Source organism: Scomber scombrus, chromosome 13 (assembly GCF_963691925.1).
Source record: "Scomber scombrus chromosome 13, fScoSco1.1, whole genome shotgun sequence".
In the NCBI taxonomy this organism is placed as follows: domain Eukaryota; kingdom Metazoa; phylum Chordata; class Actinopteri; order Scombriformes; family Scombridae; genus Scomber; species Scomber scombrus.
The window spans coordinates 13750425-13767770 of NC_084982.1; the positions used below are offsets into that span (position 1 = coordinate 13750425).

Consider the following 17346-nt stretch of genomic DNA (forward strand, 5'->3'; position numbering starts at 1 on the left):
GTGAGGTCCCTGGTTTTTCCGTCTGTACATGATTTCACACTGTTCCAGTGATCTGCAAATAGATGTAATACACCAGCAAGAGCAGAGAAGAAGTCTGTAGGCTAGTTCAGGACTTCAAACATTATGAATTGGCTTCGCAAATGTTTTATGATGGAAGAAATGCATTGAACATTAGAATTAAAGGATTATTAGTCAATGTAAATGTAACTTTTGTTTACGTACAAGAAAACTTCACAAGGTACCTTTTAATGCTGGAATTTAAATGTCATTGATTCTTTTTAAACTTGTAAAACCATCTATTTGATTTTTTTTTTTTAATTATGTACTTTCAAGTTTTACAAAATAAAGGGTTCAAACTTAAATTTCACCTTAGAAACAAGTTCAGCTTAGTAGCTGTTCAGTGGCTTTTGCTCATATCACATGGTTTCATCTGCTTGAGTTGCCTAGTTCTGTGGCTTTCGCTCATATCACATAGTCTTCATCTGCTTGAGTTGCCTACTTGTAACAGAATTGTAGATGCACATTTCCATATTTTTTGCACCTCATGGACCTCTTATCCACGGTGGCTTAAAAACTGACAAGGTAAACTTCCAATTGGACGATGAAGATAATATATTATCAAAAGCTCCAAATGGACCTCATGTTAATGTTTTCCGTTTGTTGTTTTTTTTTTTTGGAGTAACATTCAAAATGCAGATTTAAAGTGTCGAGGGTCTCCAATCGCCTGTGAAGTTTCTTCTTTCATCACATGATTAACAGAGGGTAACCTGATAGGTCCTAATAAATCCATTCAGGCTTGATTATTCATCCATCTGCAAGTTTATGTCGCTAATCTTATTTGAGTCACTTGAGTTTTTTAATTTTGTGAACCCTAAAATTATTTTTTTAATGAAATCCATCTGCTGGGAAAGATCATATGATACAACCGAACATCTCAGAACAGCTACTAAGTGTAAATGTAGTGAGATTATTTCTTATCAATTTAAAATCCACGTTTTTGGTATTTAGGACAGCATGGTGGTGCAGTGGTTAGCACTGTCACCTCACAGTAAGAGGGTTCTGGGTTCAAACCCACCTTCCAGCTGAGTTTGCCCTGTGCTCTCTGGGTACTCCAGCTTCCTCCCAATGACCAAAAAAACATACCGGTTAGGTTGACTGGTGACTAAATTGCCTGTAGTTGTAAATGGTTGCCTGAACTATTATTACTACGGGACTGGTGACCTTTCCAGCGTGTTTCCTGCATCTCAGCCAATGTCAGCTGAGATTGGCTCCAGCTCCCTTGTGACCCTCTTGCGGTAAAGGAAATGGATGGACGGACTTATTGTAATGGAAATTTTAGACTAAAATCCAAGCCACATAAATTGAGATAAATTATGTTCAAAGTAAAATATTATAAATTGTATGTATTGAAACTGGTATAATAAAAATATTAAATTAAAACCAGAAGACTGTATCAGCAAATACCTCACAGCAAGATTTATTTATACATCCAAAAACAAAAGATCAAATTTCTCACACTATATACAGATATTACATACAGTGTTTGTACACATATTACATAATTTGTACACAAGAAAAATATACATAAAAATGTAAACCTTTGTATACAAAAAATACCTTAGACAAATTAAACAAGACCAATAACAAAAGGTGACTAGATTAGCTCATCCTATCTTTAAAAACAGTAATACAGTACATTCAATGAATATAGGAATTTGTCAGCCATCTCTGAATTCAAGCAGTTACATGTGCCTACGAGCCCTGTTCATTTTGTTCTACTTGGTTGTCAGGAGAGTAAACTGGTGCAACTAATCTCATGCTATGTGGGTACAGCAGTATTGCCTTGCTTATTTCAAACAATTTCATCAACCAACCAGATTTTTTTAATTTTTTTTATTTTAGGGGGCACCCTTCATGACTTGAAGTGATAATGCTGCAGTCGCTGAGAAGCCCAGTTGTCTCAGGTGGAGCTACGGGTTTTACACGCAATAATGTGTTTTCTCTTTGGAAGGGAGAGACAGAACTGGGCCTTCTCACAGCTGGAAATGAGGGTCTGGTGCAGGATCAGAGCTGGTAATGATGGCCGCTGTTCATTCAATGAGCGTCCAAGCAAAAAAATTAAAACATTTTTTTAAAAGGCAAGACAGACACGGGACTTGTGGACCACCATCGGCCTCATCCACTCAATTCTGTGCAAATGTGTGTTGAAATACAACATCCATTGATCTGTTTTCCTCCAGGAAATGAAATGGTAATGCATATATTCCTATGTTTTATACCACCAACAATCAAGCCTTTGACCATAATCCAATATTAATATGCTCTCACACAAAAGGTTGCTGCCCCATGCAATCTCAGACTTTTAGCAGGTATTTAATAGCTATCAAAAATATTCTCCGTCAGAATATTAAATACAAAATGACAACATACACAGCTTCCAAAAGAACGTACAACCATTTTGATAGCCATTAAAAACAACAGACTTGTTCTACAAGACACAGGTCCCACTGAATACTACTCAATAATTCACCAACAAACCCCAAGATAGAGATTGCTACTCTATATACCTAATACTCAACAATGTCTGACAAGCTGTCATATGTCTAATATAATATCTATCAAAAGCCATGGTTGTACTGCTGTATCTCAGGTGGCCTTACAATTAAGATCAGACCCCAGGTTTGCATCATTTACCTTAAAATTATTTTATTATGCAGTTGTAGAATAAAAGAGAGTATAGAGTGCTATACCTCACATGTGCACAGCACACCAATCTATACCATCATGTTACACCTGTCTGGTGAGTAAAATATGAATCTTCAATACAAATTGACTAAGAAGTGGAGTCCCGAAACTGAGTTAGCCTTTTATGTGACATGCAAGACTATTCGTATACGCGGACTAGAGAGCACCTTTGAGAGTAGACACTTAAAAGTCCCTGGATTACACCTTCATCATCCTTCAACACTGAAGCTCATCTATTAGCCTTAGAAATCAACTCAGTGTGACCGGAGCGTAGAGGTTGGACTGACCTGATCACTGGTCTCTATAGTTCAAAGTGAAATTATTATAGAGACCAAAATATATTCCTGATCCACGTCAGACTGGATTCACCAAGTGAAGCTACATGTAATGAGACCAATAAAATACCTTACAATGCTAAATTCATGTTAATGTGTTTATTGCTTTAAGAAACTATATTTACCTTCAAGTGTCTACTGGGCCACTCAGTCCCGCAACCAATGGTGAGGTCAGAGATTTTAACGTCTGAGCAAACCAATAAATGAGCACATATACAGTATACACAATATAAAAACGACAGTTTAAAAGTATTTTGGTAAATTCATATGACTGTGAAATCTGACTCATTAAGATTCTATATCATGATAACGGTTAAATAGCTTGAAACATAATGGGTCACATATATCACGATCTGCACTCTTGTTTTTCAGAGGGTTGACAGAAGCAGTGTATGAAACAGATAAAAAGTAAAAATGCAATGGCCATCTGAGCAAGGCAGGGTACACTTGATCATTTATAGACAGGACTGAACTTGCAAAGCAAACGAAACCGACCACTGATTTGAGGATTCTACGTCAATATATTCTGAGCGTGCTGACACAGCTAATCTCTGCTAAAAAGGTCCTTCTGCCAATTTTCACCCGTTTATTTCATCACAAAGTCTGTCTGTGACTGTAACCCCCAACTGACGAAACCACAAGGCATCAAACTAGTGGACTCACACTGACTTAGAATTCCAGAGACCATCTGGTTACAGAATAAAAGAACGACAATAGAAAATATTGAGGAAAATCTGAGGTTGTGCAAATTGATTATCAAATAGTGCACGATTACCACATTGCACATATGTAGCAGATGAAGAAGGGTAGTCAATCTGAAGCCAGTGGAGTGGATTGTAAGTGACTGTGAGTCCACAGACCATCATGCAGCTGCTGCAGGCTGCCTGCTCTTATTTACTTTGCGTGAAGGGTGGTGTGGCGCTGTTGGCACTTGCAGCGGTGGCACTAACTATGGAAAAGCCAGCGGGGGGTGCTGTGGAGCTGTGGCTGGGCTGCACGTCTTTCGGGATGCCACTGTGGGAGGCCAATTGATGGCCAAAGGCCGCGCTGAACTGAGGGAGCTGTTGCTTGGGCTGCGTGGAGGTCAGGAGATCATGTGAAGAGGATGGGAGCGAGGACGAGGGGGCAGGGGGTGACGTTAAGCCTGTCAAGCCACTCTGAGGCATCGCTGAGAGAGCAGCCATAGGCTGCAGCGTCACAGAGTGGGTGGTGGCGGGGGGAGTGGACAGGGAAGTGGATATGAGATGACTTTCTGATCCGATGAGATTGCCAAACTGTGTGGGGTCAGTGATGGGGAGAGGCATATTGTTCCATGACGAGCGTGGGGGTCCTGGTACCCCGCTAAGAGGGACTTCCAGCAGCAGAGGGGTGTCTGTCTGGAAGGAGCTGGCATGGGGCGAAGTTATTTGGTCACTGTATGGGGATGGCACATGCTCACTGCTGTAGTGGCTGCCTTGGGGAGATGATGTGGGTGCGTCTGACTTGGCCAGGACGTGGGATGTGTGCGTCCGGGAAAACGTTCGCTCTGTCAGGGAGGTCTGAGTGAGCAGGGAGGTGGTGGAGGGGGCTACTGTAGAAGAAGATGAGGTCAGGTTGGAGCCCGATGTTGGGGGCGGGTTAGCAGGCTGAGATGGTGGCGAGGGAGGAAAGTGACCGCCTGTGGACTGCAGTAGATTGTCCTCCAGCTCGAGGCTGGTGAAGTTCTCTGTTGGGATGCGGCTGTTGAGCAGATCCCCCATGCCCCCTGGCTGGACTGGACCAGGGAACACAGACATGGCTCGGTGGTCCACTCCTTCTGAAGGGGCCAGGTCTCCCATGGAGGTCAGGCACACCAAAGAGTCTGGGTAGGACCCCATAGCCTGCAGTGCACGCACCAGCTCCTCAGCCTCCTCCGTGGTGGGTAGTAGCTCCCCATTCTTACCTGCAGACAAACACACAATATTCATCATTACTAAAACCACAGACCTGGAATACTTTTGGTGTGCACATGAAATGTATAACAGTGCACAAGAATGCTGCGCTGTAAGACAACCTTCAAACAAGTCAAAGTCCTGCAAGTCATCAGGTAGTCTGGGTAATACGTCAGAGAAATCCTCCTGGTTTAGCTCTAGGTCATTTGGAATGTCTGCCATTTCATTGGTGATATCATCAGGAAGCTCCTCTGTACTCAGGTCTGGAGTTGAAGGGCTCCTGCCACAAAGATGAGATGAGAGAGCTTAGAGAAGAAATGCAACAAGCTGCTTTTGTGTGTTACATATGAAGGACATGTGACATGGGAGCCTCTGAGTGAGACACTGGATCCTCACACACTAAATTTTTTAACTCGACAGCGTAAAGGCTCGACAGAGACAGGGGGTGTAGCAGACCTGATGCTGGCCTGTGAGGGCATTGCTAGGCTTGTAGAAGGCATTCCCAGGTTCCCCTGTGGCAATGCTGGAGGGATGGGTTTCTGAGGCCTCCAGGGCCCTCTCCTCCTCTTCTTCTTGTGTTTTTTGGTGAGCGCCGGTGGTTTGGTCTTTTTACGTGGCTTACGCTGCTGCTGCTGGTGCTGCACCCGTCGGTTACCGTCCCCACGCAGGAAGTTATCCTGTGTGGAATGTATGGGAGAGCTTTGAGTCTTGAGTCACCATGAGGTAATCCCGCGTGACATCAAACAGAATGATCAATCAATAAAGAGAGCATTAAACATTGAACTCACCATCTTTTTGGCATGTTCTTCACAGAGTGGTGTCTGGTGCGTGATGTCAAACACAGGGATGGAGCACTGCTGACCATCCGCAAATTTGGCTGTGCAACTAGCAAAGAGCTGCTGGGAACGATTCAACAGAATGTCTATAGTCAACAGTAAAGGTAATAACACAATATGCTCGATAGAGGGTGTGGGATCATGATACTGATCATGAGGGCATACCTCACACAAGTGGTTTTTAAAAATATTTGCAGCAAAACCATATGTTACTACACCACACAGTGGATAACAGAATCCCAGCTAATGTGCCACACTTGTTGCGACCAGCGGTACAATCCTTGGAACTGTGCAAAGGATACGCTGAAAACAGTGCTGAGTGAAGGGCAGAGCTCTGTTGTTGCAGGCCTGGCCCTTTGTGCTGCCTGTGCAGGTCCCTGTATCTGTGTTCTGCTGCTTTGCTGGAGCCACACTGTAGAGACATTCAGATCCAGCACTGAGTGAAAACAACTACGACACTCTTGCGCAACGCCACTTGTGTGATGTTTTGTACATTTCAAATAAGAAGATGAACACTGCATGAAAATAATATCAACAAGTCAGTCATAAACGCAGTCAGTCATAATTCAGTAACATTGATTGTAACCATGTGTTATTTTGAATCACATCAAGACTGAATATTAACCTTCCATTATTAATGCAAGGGGTGTGATGGCAGATATGTCACTGTTTTAATCAAGCTGGCAACTATTGGCACATTGCTTTCATATCAGTGCGTGACAGCTGTGAAAATACCTTGAAGAGCTTCGAGAGGAACCTCGCAACTCCTGGATCAGCTGGCCCGCGCAATCAGGGTTTTTACTGGCCGCGTGCAGCAAGGCTTTGCGGAAGGCATAGCGATATCTCTTCTGGCGGATACTTGCCCTCTCCTGCCTGCACATGTGCTTGTACTTCTCCTGGAGGTACGAGCAAAGCCTAAGTAGCCGCGTTCTCCGAGAGGAATCGCCATCTTCTTCCAACCTATTCAGGAAACAAATCGATGAACGATCGTGATGATGAAATGACAGGTAAAGTTTACTCTGTAAGGTTATGTATAAAACACGCACCCGTTCTGTGGTCTCCAAGAGTTCTGACAGGGTACAAATCTATCTGTGTCGTCCTCCTCCTCCTCCTCCTCCTCCTCATCATCATCAGCACTGTCCTCTGACCAGTCCAATCCTGCAAGAGAACTTGTTAGAACACCTCATCTATCTAAGCAGGCTTATATCTTAGTAGTTACTGTATATCCAGAATATTTAACAAAGTTAAGAATTTCAAAGAGTTTGAAAACATTAAAATGAGATACCTAGATGAGGAAAGAGATCTCCATGCTCCCGGTGTCTCTTGGCACAGAGCTGCACCAGATGTTGCAACCTGGCCAGGCAGCTGGCAGAAGGTGAAAAGGCAGCGGGACGCATGACTACCAAGTGTGTAGCAGTGAAAGGCATTTTCCTGCTGAGTGATGGCCCAGAGGGTTGCACTGGACTGGGTGCTGCATTAGCAAGCGCCCCTGGAGGCAGAAAGTTGACTGTCTGAGGTGGTGGTGGATTGCATAATAAACCCTGCTGCTGTCCTGGGAAGATGAAGGAAGTCCCACTGGAGTGCTGGGGCGGCTGGAGAAGACCTGACTGCTGCCGTGGGAGATGACTGTTGAGCGGCGACGAGGGGTGGACACGGGGGGCAGGGGAGGGGTTAAAGTGCTCAGGAGGTGGCTGGAAGAGGTCCGTGTCATGGCAGAGTTTCTGGTTAAGCACCAGCCGACTCTGTAATTTCTTCTTGATGGCGTTGCTCTTCCGAGGAGTGCCAACCTCCTCCCCGTCTGTGTCGTCCTCATAAAAGGCAAAAGGGTCCAGGAGTTCCCCATCAGGAAGGGGTAACAGGCGTGTACATGGGGGAGATGGGGGAAGTTCATCTAGACCATTGGAAGCTTTCAAAGCTAAAGATGGCACAGTTATATTGAGAGCCACTGACTCCAGGTGAGCCCGCGAGCGCATATCCTCCAAAGCATCATGTTTCTTTTTCCGCTCTTTCTTGGGGATAAAGCCAAGAACCTGCAGGTGACTGTTGCAGTATCTGGAAAACAGGAGCACATCCTCAACATACTACGCACACATATGATTGATATCTTTTCTGTACATAATATTAAAATCTGCCATATGTGCACAAACATACACACCTGCGGTCCTCAGACTTTGGGATGGGGTTGGTACATCGCTGGCTATTATACTTGGCCACATATTCACATTGCTTGAAGGGGGCTGTCTTATCCTCCAGAACGTGCCGGATACAGAAAGCGTAGCCATTTAGTCTGCGCTGCTTGCAGAGCTTTGGGCTGTATGAGCACAACGGCTTATTGTCCACCTCTGAGAAGTGTATGTGTTTGCCTTCATACATCACGTGACTCTTGTCCTTGACAACATCAGCTGATGGGATAAAGTCAGGGAAAAACCAAGAATTACATCACTAACACTTCATACTTAGGAGGTAACGATACATGGGCTTTAACAACAGGTGACTGTTTATTCAGTCCTTCGCTATTGTAGATATTCAGTGAGTTTGCATATTCAGAATGTTATCTTTAGTCTACAACATGAATTGCTGCTTCAATACTTCTATCATTTCAAAAAATAACTTGACTGTCTATTGAACTACTATACAAGTCTATATTGTGCATATTGAACATTGTACTGTGGCTAGATTTTAAATACTTAATTGAGAGGTTTGCAGTCCAGACAAGCTAGATGCATCCACACCCTTTAATTTTCTGTCTCCAAATCACTCATTGAGAGACAGGTGTTGAACAGTGGGTATGTAATTTCATTCAACAGTCCATTCAGCTATCCTTACAGCTGACAGTAGTAAGGCTCTGCATATTGCAAGACATTGGTCTGCTTGTACACGGAAAAAGTAAAGCTTCAAAGACTTGCTCGAGTGTAACTTTGTCATCATTACAGGGCGAGCTGAACACTCAACTCGAAACAGGAAACATTTATAGTGTTTTATTATTGTTACAATGTAACCCTGCTCATTAATCATAAGGGTGCTACAAGTATATCACAATACCCACCTATAGAAGCAGCTCTCTTGCTATAATTTACTTTCACTCTGGGTTTATTACACCAAGTTTCCAGAGAGCTACGCTACACCTACATTATAAGTTGAACACACAAGGAGGGGTCGGCCAGGTGTCGTTTACAACAAACTGGGTGAATAATATCAACTTTAGGCTGTTTAGAGAAGGAGAACCGGACAGACAGCAAACGGTGACTAACGTTAGCCTTCCAGCATTAGCCTGGAGCCGATGGACAGATGTGAAACTTTATACTGACAGATTATAAACGTATCTAAGTGTAATATACACTCGTGTCCTAAATCATAAGATACAACTTTACCCATCCTGAGGCAGAAATAAATTTTTTATAAACACTGATCACCCATGAAAACCCACAATTGCTAGTTAGCTAACAAGCTATCGAAGCTAAAAACACAAATTAGTAGGCGGTAGCTAACCAGGAAACGGAAACATCAGCAAATGGCAACACTATAAAAGGTCTATTTTCACTTTAGGATCATTTAGAAAAATGTGTACGCAATTAAAACACTTAAAGCATAATTGATCGGCCCGAGTCGTGGAATTTTACAGTATGTAAACATGATACATTTATGGCTAAATACTTTCAAACAAAGGGTCTACATACGAGGCTTAGGGCCTGTACCCGAAGGCCTCCGTAATAATCGATATAAATTATAGCCGATATCGTTACATAATGTGACATTAGGCAGGCACAAAACTTAAAACTAACAATATAGTTTAACTCTCCACACCTGCTTAAGACACTGGGTCATTTGCTCACATCACAAGTTATCAAATAAACGAGAATTAATAAAGAGGCCTTTTAGCCTCGTTAGCCGGCGGCCTCAAGTAGTGGCCACCTGCCCGATTGAAGCCCATAAGAAGCGGCACGCTCAGAAATCGAGGTCGAGGCTGTGTACGATCTCGCTTACCTTGAATTGGTATGGGCTGTGTAAGGTATTCGCTCCAGATAGACGGCCGAAATGTCTATTACAATCAGCTAGGCTATTTGTGCATCGATATTCGAGATAGAGTAGCAATAGTGATCTTCATCGAGTTCGGTATATCTTGAATTAGGGATGCATATAAATAAAGGCTATCCAGAGCAAATTATAAGCTGAAGGTAGGCTTGCTCAGGATTTTTGTTGGATCCACAGCAGACTCCTCACAGCACCACTACAGGCACTGCGGGGACATGACAACAACCCGTTCAACAACAACAACCTCTCCTACCATATTGGAAATTCAACTTTGTTAAAAAATCCCCTACAGTGTTTCAAGTGTTGTGTCAACCTCTTTGTGAAACACATTGTAGTTCAATGTGAAGAGACAGTGTCGTTTCCATTTTTCCACATTTACAAATAATTCGGTTAGACATGTTGACAGAGAGGAAAAGTGTTTGAGTGTAAAATCCACCTGGACCACGGCTCTCATCCTCCGTATGAATGACTTATCAGCCCTGCTGCCGCACTGCTCACTGATGATGGACTACTTTCCAATCAGATACCGGATCGAGACTGAACAAGTGGGATCGATAACAAAACAGATCCACCCAAAGCACCAGCACATACATACTGATACTGATACTTTTAACATTTTCTTAAGTAAAGCACTTAAAACACACTTAAAATAGAGGGTTTGCAAAGATTCATTACGCTTGCTACACAAAACTGGTTTATTAAATAATCATTCTTACAAATAGCTACACTTGCAATTATACCACAGCCTTTAGGAAAATATAATTTTAAACACTTTTTATATATTGTGATTTTTTTTTTTGTTAACAGGAAGACAATTAACTAGATTTCACTTTGGAGTATTTTAAAGCTTTGGTCACACCTCCTAAAATGTGAACTATCCTAACAAGTGCAAACATCAACTGTCAGGGTGCATATGTGGAGATTTGATAAAACCTAAACTCACATCTTCATTCTGCAAGTATTACGGACACATGATTCAGCAGGTTAGTACAGTGTATAATGAGATTATGAGGCATCAACTAAAGGAAAACAGCTGCTATAGTAAAAGACAACTGAAAAATAAATGTTTCTAGGAATGTGCAAATACAGAAATTGTGCGTATCTTCTTTTTTTTTTCAAGACTTTGTTGGCTATCCATTGTGCGTTGATCGTTACAGTAGATTATTTAGCATATGGCTGGCTCGTCTACAGCTTGTGCGCCCTCTTTCACAGCTTTCACACACTTTGCCATCGTCTGGGAGGCTCTGCTGATCGGATCTGTGGATAAAGGTTGAGAGAAGATTTAAAATTTGCATATTTTCAAGTTCAATTATCTAGTTGAAAAGTCTTACATCTACTGTAACCCCTTTTGATCACTGAAAAATCCAGAATTTATGAACATGCACATATGGTTCATTTCAAATGTTTAACTGTTTGACACAAGATATTTCCTCTTTCACCATAAAGTCCATTCTTTGTGTATGTGCACTAGTGGCTACAAGTTTCCAACTCACACTTGTGTAATTGCATGGTGGACCACGACCGGCTCCAAACTAATTGTGATCATGCCAGTAGGACCACCCCTTAAAATCTGATTTTCAATGAGCACAGAGAAAATTTCCCTTATAGGCTTTAAATTAAAGTATACTGGAGTATACTGCTTTAGACTAAGGAGCATCTTAATTCATGTCAACATGAGGATATAAGATATTGTCATGTTTATTGGTAAAAGTGATTACATGTTCTAACATAAGAAGAAGAAAAAGTAAGTTTATATTGACATATAATCAGAGTAATTTTGTCATGGACCCATTGTCCCTTTTTTGGGACTTACACTACATATAATATTTACAGGCACCATTGAAATCTGCTCTGGACCAATCAAATATTTTCTGGCCATCTGTAATCAAGCTTTCTTTCATTTGTTTGTGTAATCTCATTATTTCAATAATCTATCGTTGTTATGAAACATGCTTTTGTTTTCTGTACTTTTTTGCTTTCACTATCATCAATTACACTAGGTTTGGTAAAAGGGGAGACATTTGAATTGAGTACTGGTGGCCCACCTGTCATATAGAAATCTTTCACAGTAATCTGTGGAGGGACTAAAGGTTCAGTAAGGACAGCCTGGTTCACTGCCTGAAAGAGATAAACCAGACATCACCATCATATCATCATGGAGAACAGCATGGAGCAAACTCAATAAGCTAAACTAAAAATAAAACTTTTACAGTTCATCTATAATAAACTAAACAGATGCTTCAGGAAGATAATAACATACCTTAGACAGTTGATTAGCCTGCTTAAAGTAGTTGGCCTCCTCGACATCATCGTATCGCACCAGATTTGGAGAAACCTCTGCAAGTCTCCCGCGTACTTCATCAAGGGTGTCATAGGGCAGAGTCACTCCAGCAAGCTTAAATGAGGACAGAAAATACTCAGTATTTAATCTTATTTCTTATGATTTACTACAACATAGTCATCTAGTGGTGTAGTTCACCTCAGATATGGCTCTGATGATCCTCCAGTCCTCCCTGGCTATACCCGGAGGAGTCACAGCCACTTTGGTCTGCTGGGCACGGCCCTCAGTGTTCACATAGGTGCTACATTTCTCAGTGTATGCAGCTCCTGGAAGTATGATATCAGCCATTGGCGCACCAACATCTCCATGGTGACCTGGGAAATTATAACACAGACCACTGATATTAAATATTAACAAAATATACAGATGGGTGACAAAGGATAAATCAACATATAGTGCCAACAGAATAACTTCAATACTACGTGCATGGAATAGATCGCACAAGTCTCTGGAACTTAACTCAAAGGAATTCATTCAGTTGGTGTTTTGATGGTGGTAGTGTTTGTAGTCTAACACAAAGTCCAAAATCTCCAATAGGTGTTCAACTGGGTTAAGATTTCATCACTGTGAAACCCAAAGTATGTGATTCACATCATTTAATCCTCTTTAAATCATTCAGGGTCCCCTCGTGCCCTGTATGGAAGCACCTGCATTTGTTATGTTTCTTCTCTCACTTATTAAGTTTTTTCTGACTGTACATTATTTATCAAGAATTACACTTTCTTTCTCAGATGCTATACATAAATGTATGTAGCTGAGAGATGGCAGAGTGTCTGCTGCTGTGAGGTCAAACAGCTGACCTTGATAAATTATGAAGCTATCCTTCGGGAGGTCTTGGCGAGTAATGCAGTCAGCATCTGCTCCTACGAGGAACAGAACTTTAGGTGGGTTCTTCCGGATAGCCTCCACTCCTGGCTTATACCCAAGATCAAGTGCAGCCACTTGACTGGCAACCCTGAGGACGCAGCAAAGCAGCACATACATTACAGTAAACATCCCTACTGAACACTGTAATGCTCCTGGAAGCTTTCCCACTCATTTTAGAAGACAATGACCTGTGAAGCACATTGAGAACTTTCCAAGTTTCCTCCACTTCACTGCTGATGCGAGCATTTTGAGCAATAGTTGACACAGCAGCCATTATCGCAGCCCCATCTTCTCTCTGCAGGCAGCTGCTGCCAACCACAACAACAGGATGCTTTGCTTTAGCCAAGACCTGCAAGACAAGAAAAAAGACACACAATTAGGAAGAGACACTTGAGTTGATTCATGGGTCAATGACGTATAAGGATTTACAACAACTCAATTGTAGAATAATAAAAACAAGCATGTCTAATGCAGTAGTTCAAACATTCAGAATGTTGTGTACCTGAAGATCCATATTATAAATTTGAAATTAAGTGATTTTAGTGGGGGGTTTTCAAGATTAATTGGCACTGGCCTTAAAAAAAGTCATGTGGTGCGACCATGATTCATCTTGAAATAAATTAATTTACTTAACACTCTTCACATCTTTTTTTACAAGTTTTCAGTAATATAAAGTGTTTGGAAACAAAGTATTTGCTTTTTTTTTTTTTTTTTGTAAATGATGATCTTTTATTTATATAAGATATTTCAAGATGAATCATGGTCACACCACATGACTTTTTTTTTAAGGCCAGTGCCAATTAATCTTGAAAACCCCCCCCTAAAATCACTTTCAAATTGTAATATGAATTTTCAGGTACCAGCATTCTGAATGTTTGAACTACTGCATTCGATATGCTTGTTTTTATTATTCTAAAATTGAGTTGTTGAAAATCCTTATACGTCATTGACCCTCATAACATTAATTGTATAACTGAGTGCTCAGAGTGTTACCTGTGCGAATGGATGAGTTCCTGATGCAATTTCTTGAAGAACCTTGGCAGACTCCCCAAGATGGTCATAGGTATAACTTAAGTCCACTTCCATTCCCACTAGGGCCACTTGCAAGTCATTGTGAAGCCAACTAAAGCAGAGATGCAAGTTCATATTAACATATTTGCTTCACATCCCTGAGATTTCAACATTGTTCAACAGCCAGAGATACTATATTTTTTCATTACCCTTTTCTGATTCTTGCATTAAAAAGAGGAGCCTCGTAGCGTGGGTTAGTCCCAACCAGAAGCAGCACGTCAGCTTCTTCAATGCCAGCAATCCCAGTGTTAAGAAGATAGTTTGAACGCAGATCACTTCTAAAAAACAAACAAACAGCCAAAGTCGAAATAAGGAACCTAACATTGCTTTGTGCCAATATCAGTTTTCCCATCTGTATGTTCTTACCCTGCTCCAGCCATGGGGAACACCTCCTCAGTGCACAGGTTGTCACTATTCAAACGGTTCAGCAAGTCTTTCAGGGAAATGAGAGTCTCTGCATCCACAAGGCCTCCAACAACTGCAGCAACATCATGTCCCCCAACTCCTTGCAGCTGTCAAATCAAACAGATGCTATTCAGGGCATCCTAGGGTTGATAACGCAGGTTGTAACTTAACATATGCTGCTATGAAAAGCCTAATCATCATAAATTACATACTGCTCCAGCAACACGAGTCAGCACATCTTCCCAGGTTGTGGGCACCAACTGTCCTGCCTCATTTTTCACCATTGGCTGGGTAAGCCTCTGCCGCTTAAGTCCATCATAAGCAAACCTGTCAGGAAGGAAGCAAATGAGAGTTCAGCAGGGATTCAAACATCATACACACATATGTGAAGTAACTTTGTGTGGTAAAGAACCTGGTTTTGTCTGAGATCCACTCCTCATTTATATCCTCATTAATACGAGGAAGGATTCTCATCACTTCACCGCCACGAGTGCTCACCACAATGTTACTACCCACAGCGTCCAGAACATCAATGGATTCAGTCTTCCTGTAGAAAAACCAAAGGTATTACATGAGTGTAAAAACTAACCTTTGACCCCAAAAAGCTGATCAAAATGTAGAGCACAATCCAAAAACCTGGTTTCCCAAGGGCGAGATGTGAACGCGTATGGTTTAGAGGTCAGGGCCCCGACCGGGCATATATCAATAACATTCCCAGATAACTCCGACATGAACATCTTCTCGACATAGGTCCCAATCTGCAGGTCATTGCCTCTGCCTGTGGTGCCCAGGTCCTCCACACCTGCAATCTCACTGGCAAAGCTGTAAATGTGAAATACAAATGCCACAGTTAGTTACATTTTCAAATTTACAACCTTTTCTACTGTAGTTTTCAAGTGTGACTCACCGCACACAGCGAGTGCACTGGATACAGCGAGTCATAATGGTTTTGATGAGCGGGCCAATGTTCTTGTCTTCCACAGCTCTTTTGCCCTCTGTGAAGCGGCTCCTGTCACTGCCAAACTGCATGGACTGGTCCTTCACACAGAATGGTTTTCAGTTTTATTAATTAATCTTACAAACAAAACCATGTCTATCATATATGCAATCAAGCTGATTTACAGGCATATGATGAACACATCTACAGTGACAGTGGTGATTTTTAAAACACTACTAATTTTTATTTACCTGTAGATCACATTCTCCCCCCTGATCACAGATTGGACAATCTAATGGGTGGTTAGCCAGTAGGAACTCCATTACACCCTCTCTGTGTAAAATTAAGCAACAATTTTGTATTTAACTGTTTCAGGTTAATTGCATATCAGTGAACTTTGTTTTTTCTTTGGGAGACAGCTAACACAATAGTAATGCAAGGGGCCATTCTTCCCCAAAAATATCATATCACTGCAGTTAAACACTGCCCAATAGACAATTAGGTATAATTACAGAACAATCTTAACTTTACATTCCAAATAGATTATCATCATTATCATCATCAATATACCACAAATATACTGCAATGATTTTTAGTCATAAGTGTGATCCTACCTCGCCTTCCTTGTTTTGTCAGAATTGGTTAAGATGTTCCAGCCCTTCATGACAGGCATAGCACAAGCTGCCACTGGCTGGAAGAGTTTGAAAATAATAATAATAATAATAATAATAATAATAATTAGGCACATCCCTGCCTTTAAATATTTAACATTGACCAAAGAAATACCAGACTGAACGATTTGCATATCTACCTACATTAGAAAACAAAAAAAACATACCTTGGGAACTTTTTCTATCTCCACAAGACACATGCGACAGTTACCAGCAACTGACAGGCGCTCATGGTAGCAGAAGCGGGGAATCTGCATGCCTACTTTCTCACATGCCTAGGACAAGAGATATCATCACTCAAGATATCAAATTAGGCACATTATTCAACACAGAATCTACAAATTTACCATGTTACCTGTAACACTGTGGTTCCTGGCTCCACCATGATAGGTGCCCCATCCACAAACACCTCCAGGAGGTTACTGGCAGGTGCTGTTGCTGTAGCTGCAGTGCGACCTTACAGCCAGACAGAAAATAGTTTTATGCAATATTTAGTTTTCTTTCATACAGTGACTAATAAAGAAGTCAGTGACACCATAAATTACTGCATATCACTATGAATTGATGATGTTTCACAGTAATAACAGGTTACTGACACAATTTACTAAAGTGAGCAACAGCCTGGCACCAAATGTGGTAGCTGGCAAATCTGTAATCCTGACTGTAATCCATCAATGGAGCAAAGTGACCAGGCTTGTAGGCGTTGACATATATAGTGCTTGCACACAACAAACAAAATGGTTATTCTACAGAAATACAAGACACATATTGTGAATAAGGAAGACATCCCCAATTAATCAGCTAATGAAGTGGCATACTGTTACCATTGTTGACTGCACCGGCGCCTCTTTTAGTGATGGCTGCTGGAAAAAGACTCCGGCTCACAACAGGCAAACGCAACATGCTTCAAGAGAGGCAGAAAGGCACATTATCTCTATGGTCCATCTCTACTGATTGACACATTTTCAACAAAACAGCGTTATGATCGTAAACACTGGTGCCTGATGAACTGCACATCCTGCAAAGGACAGACGTACCAAAACAAAAACAAAAGTGCCGCTAATGAGCTGACACTGTTGCGGCATGTTTAACACGGCAGATAGCGTGTTTATACATTTCAGGGTGCACTGTACAACGCTGTATAGATATATAGCTGAATATTTCACGTTTTGACACCCCGAGTTAAATTGGAAATG

General features: G+C 41.6%; 2 protein-coding genes across 2 annotated transcripts; both read right to left on the reverse strand.

The window, feature by feature from the left end:
* Positions 1-1461: 1461 nt before the first annotated feature.
* Positions 1462-10028, reverse strand: LOC133993256 (INO80 complex subunit D-like). The gene is made up of 10 exons (XM_062432152.1): positions 9811-10028; positions 7982-8228; positions 7112-7878; positions 6873-6984; positions 6562-6786; positions 6129-6238; positions 5779-5912; positions 5447-5667; positions 5113-5270; positions 1462-5001 (listed from the first exon to the last, which is right to left on the reverse strand). Exons 2-10 carry the CDS (start codon positions 8197-8199, stop codon positions 3971-3973), a joined length of 2976 nt encoding a protein of 991 aa, XP_062288136.1. The 5' UTR covers positions 8200-8228; positions 9811-10028; the 3' UTR covers positions 1462-3970.
* A 529-nt stretch (positions 10029-10557) lies between these two features.
* Positions 10558-17053, reverse strand: LOC133992780 (NADH-ubiquinone oxidoreductase 75 kDa subunit, mitochondrial-like). The gene is made up of 18 exons (XM_062431514.1): positions 16975-17053; positions 16506-16606; positions 16318-16425; positions 16094-16170; positions 15731-15812; positions 15450-15580; positions 15179-15364; positions 14955-15089; positions 14755-14869; positions 14504-14649; positions 14287-14415; positions 14060-14189; positions 13255-13415; positions 13000-13154; positions 12338-12513; positions 12119-12253; positions 11904-11976; positions 10558-11115 (listed from the first exon to the last, which is right to left on the reverse strand). Exons 1-18 carry the CDS (start codon positions 17051-17053, stop codon positions 11024-11026), a joined length of 2211 nt encoding a protein of 736 aa, XP_062287498.1. The 3' UTR covers positions 10558-11023.
* Positions 17054-17346: the final 293 nt, after the last annotated feature.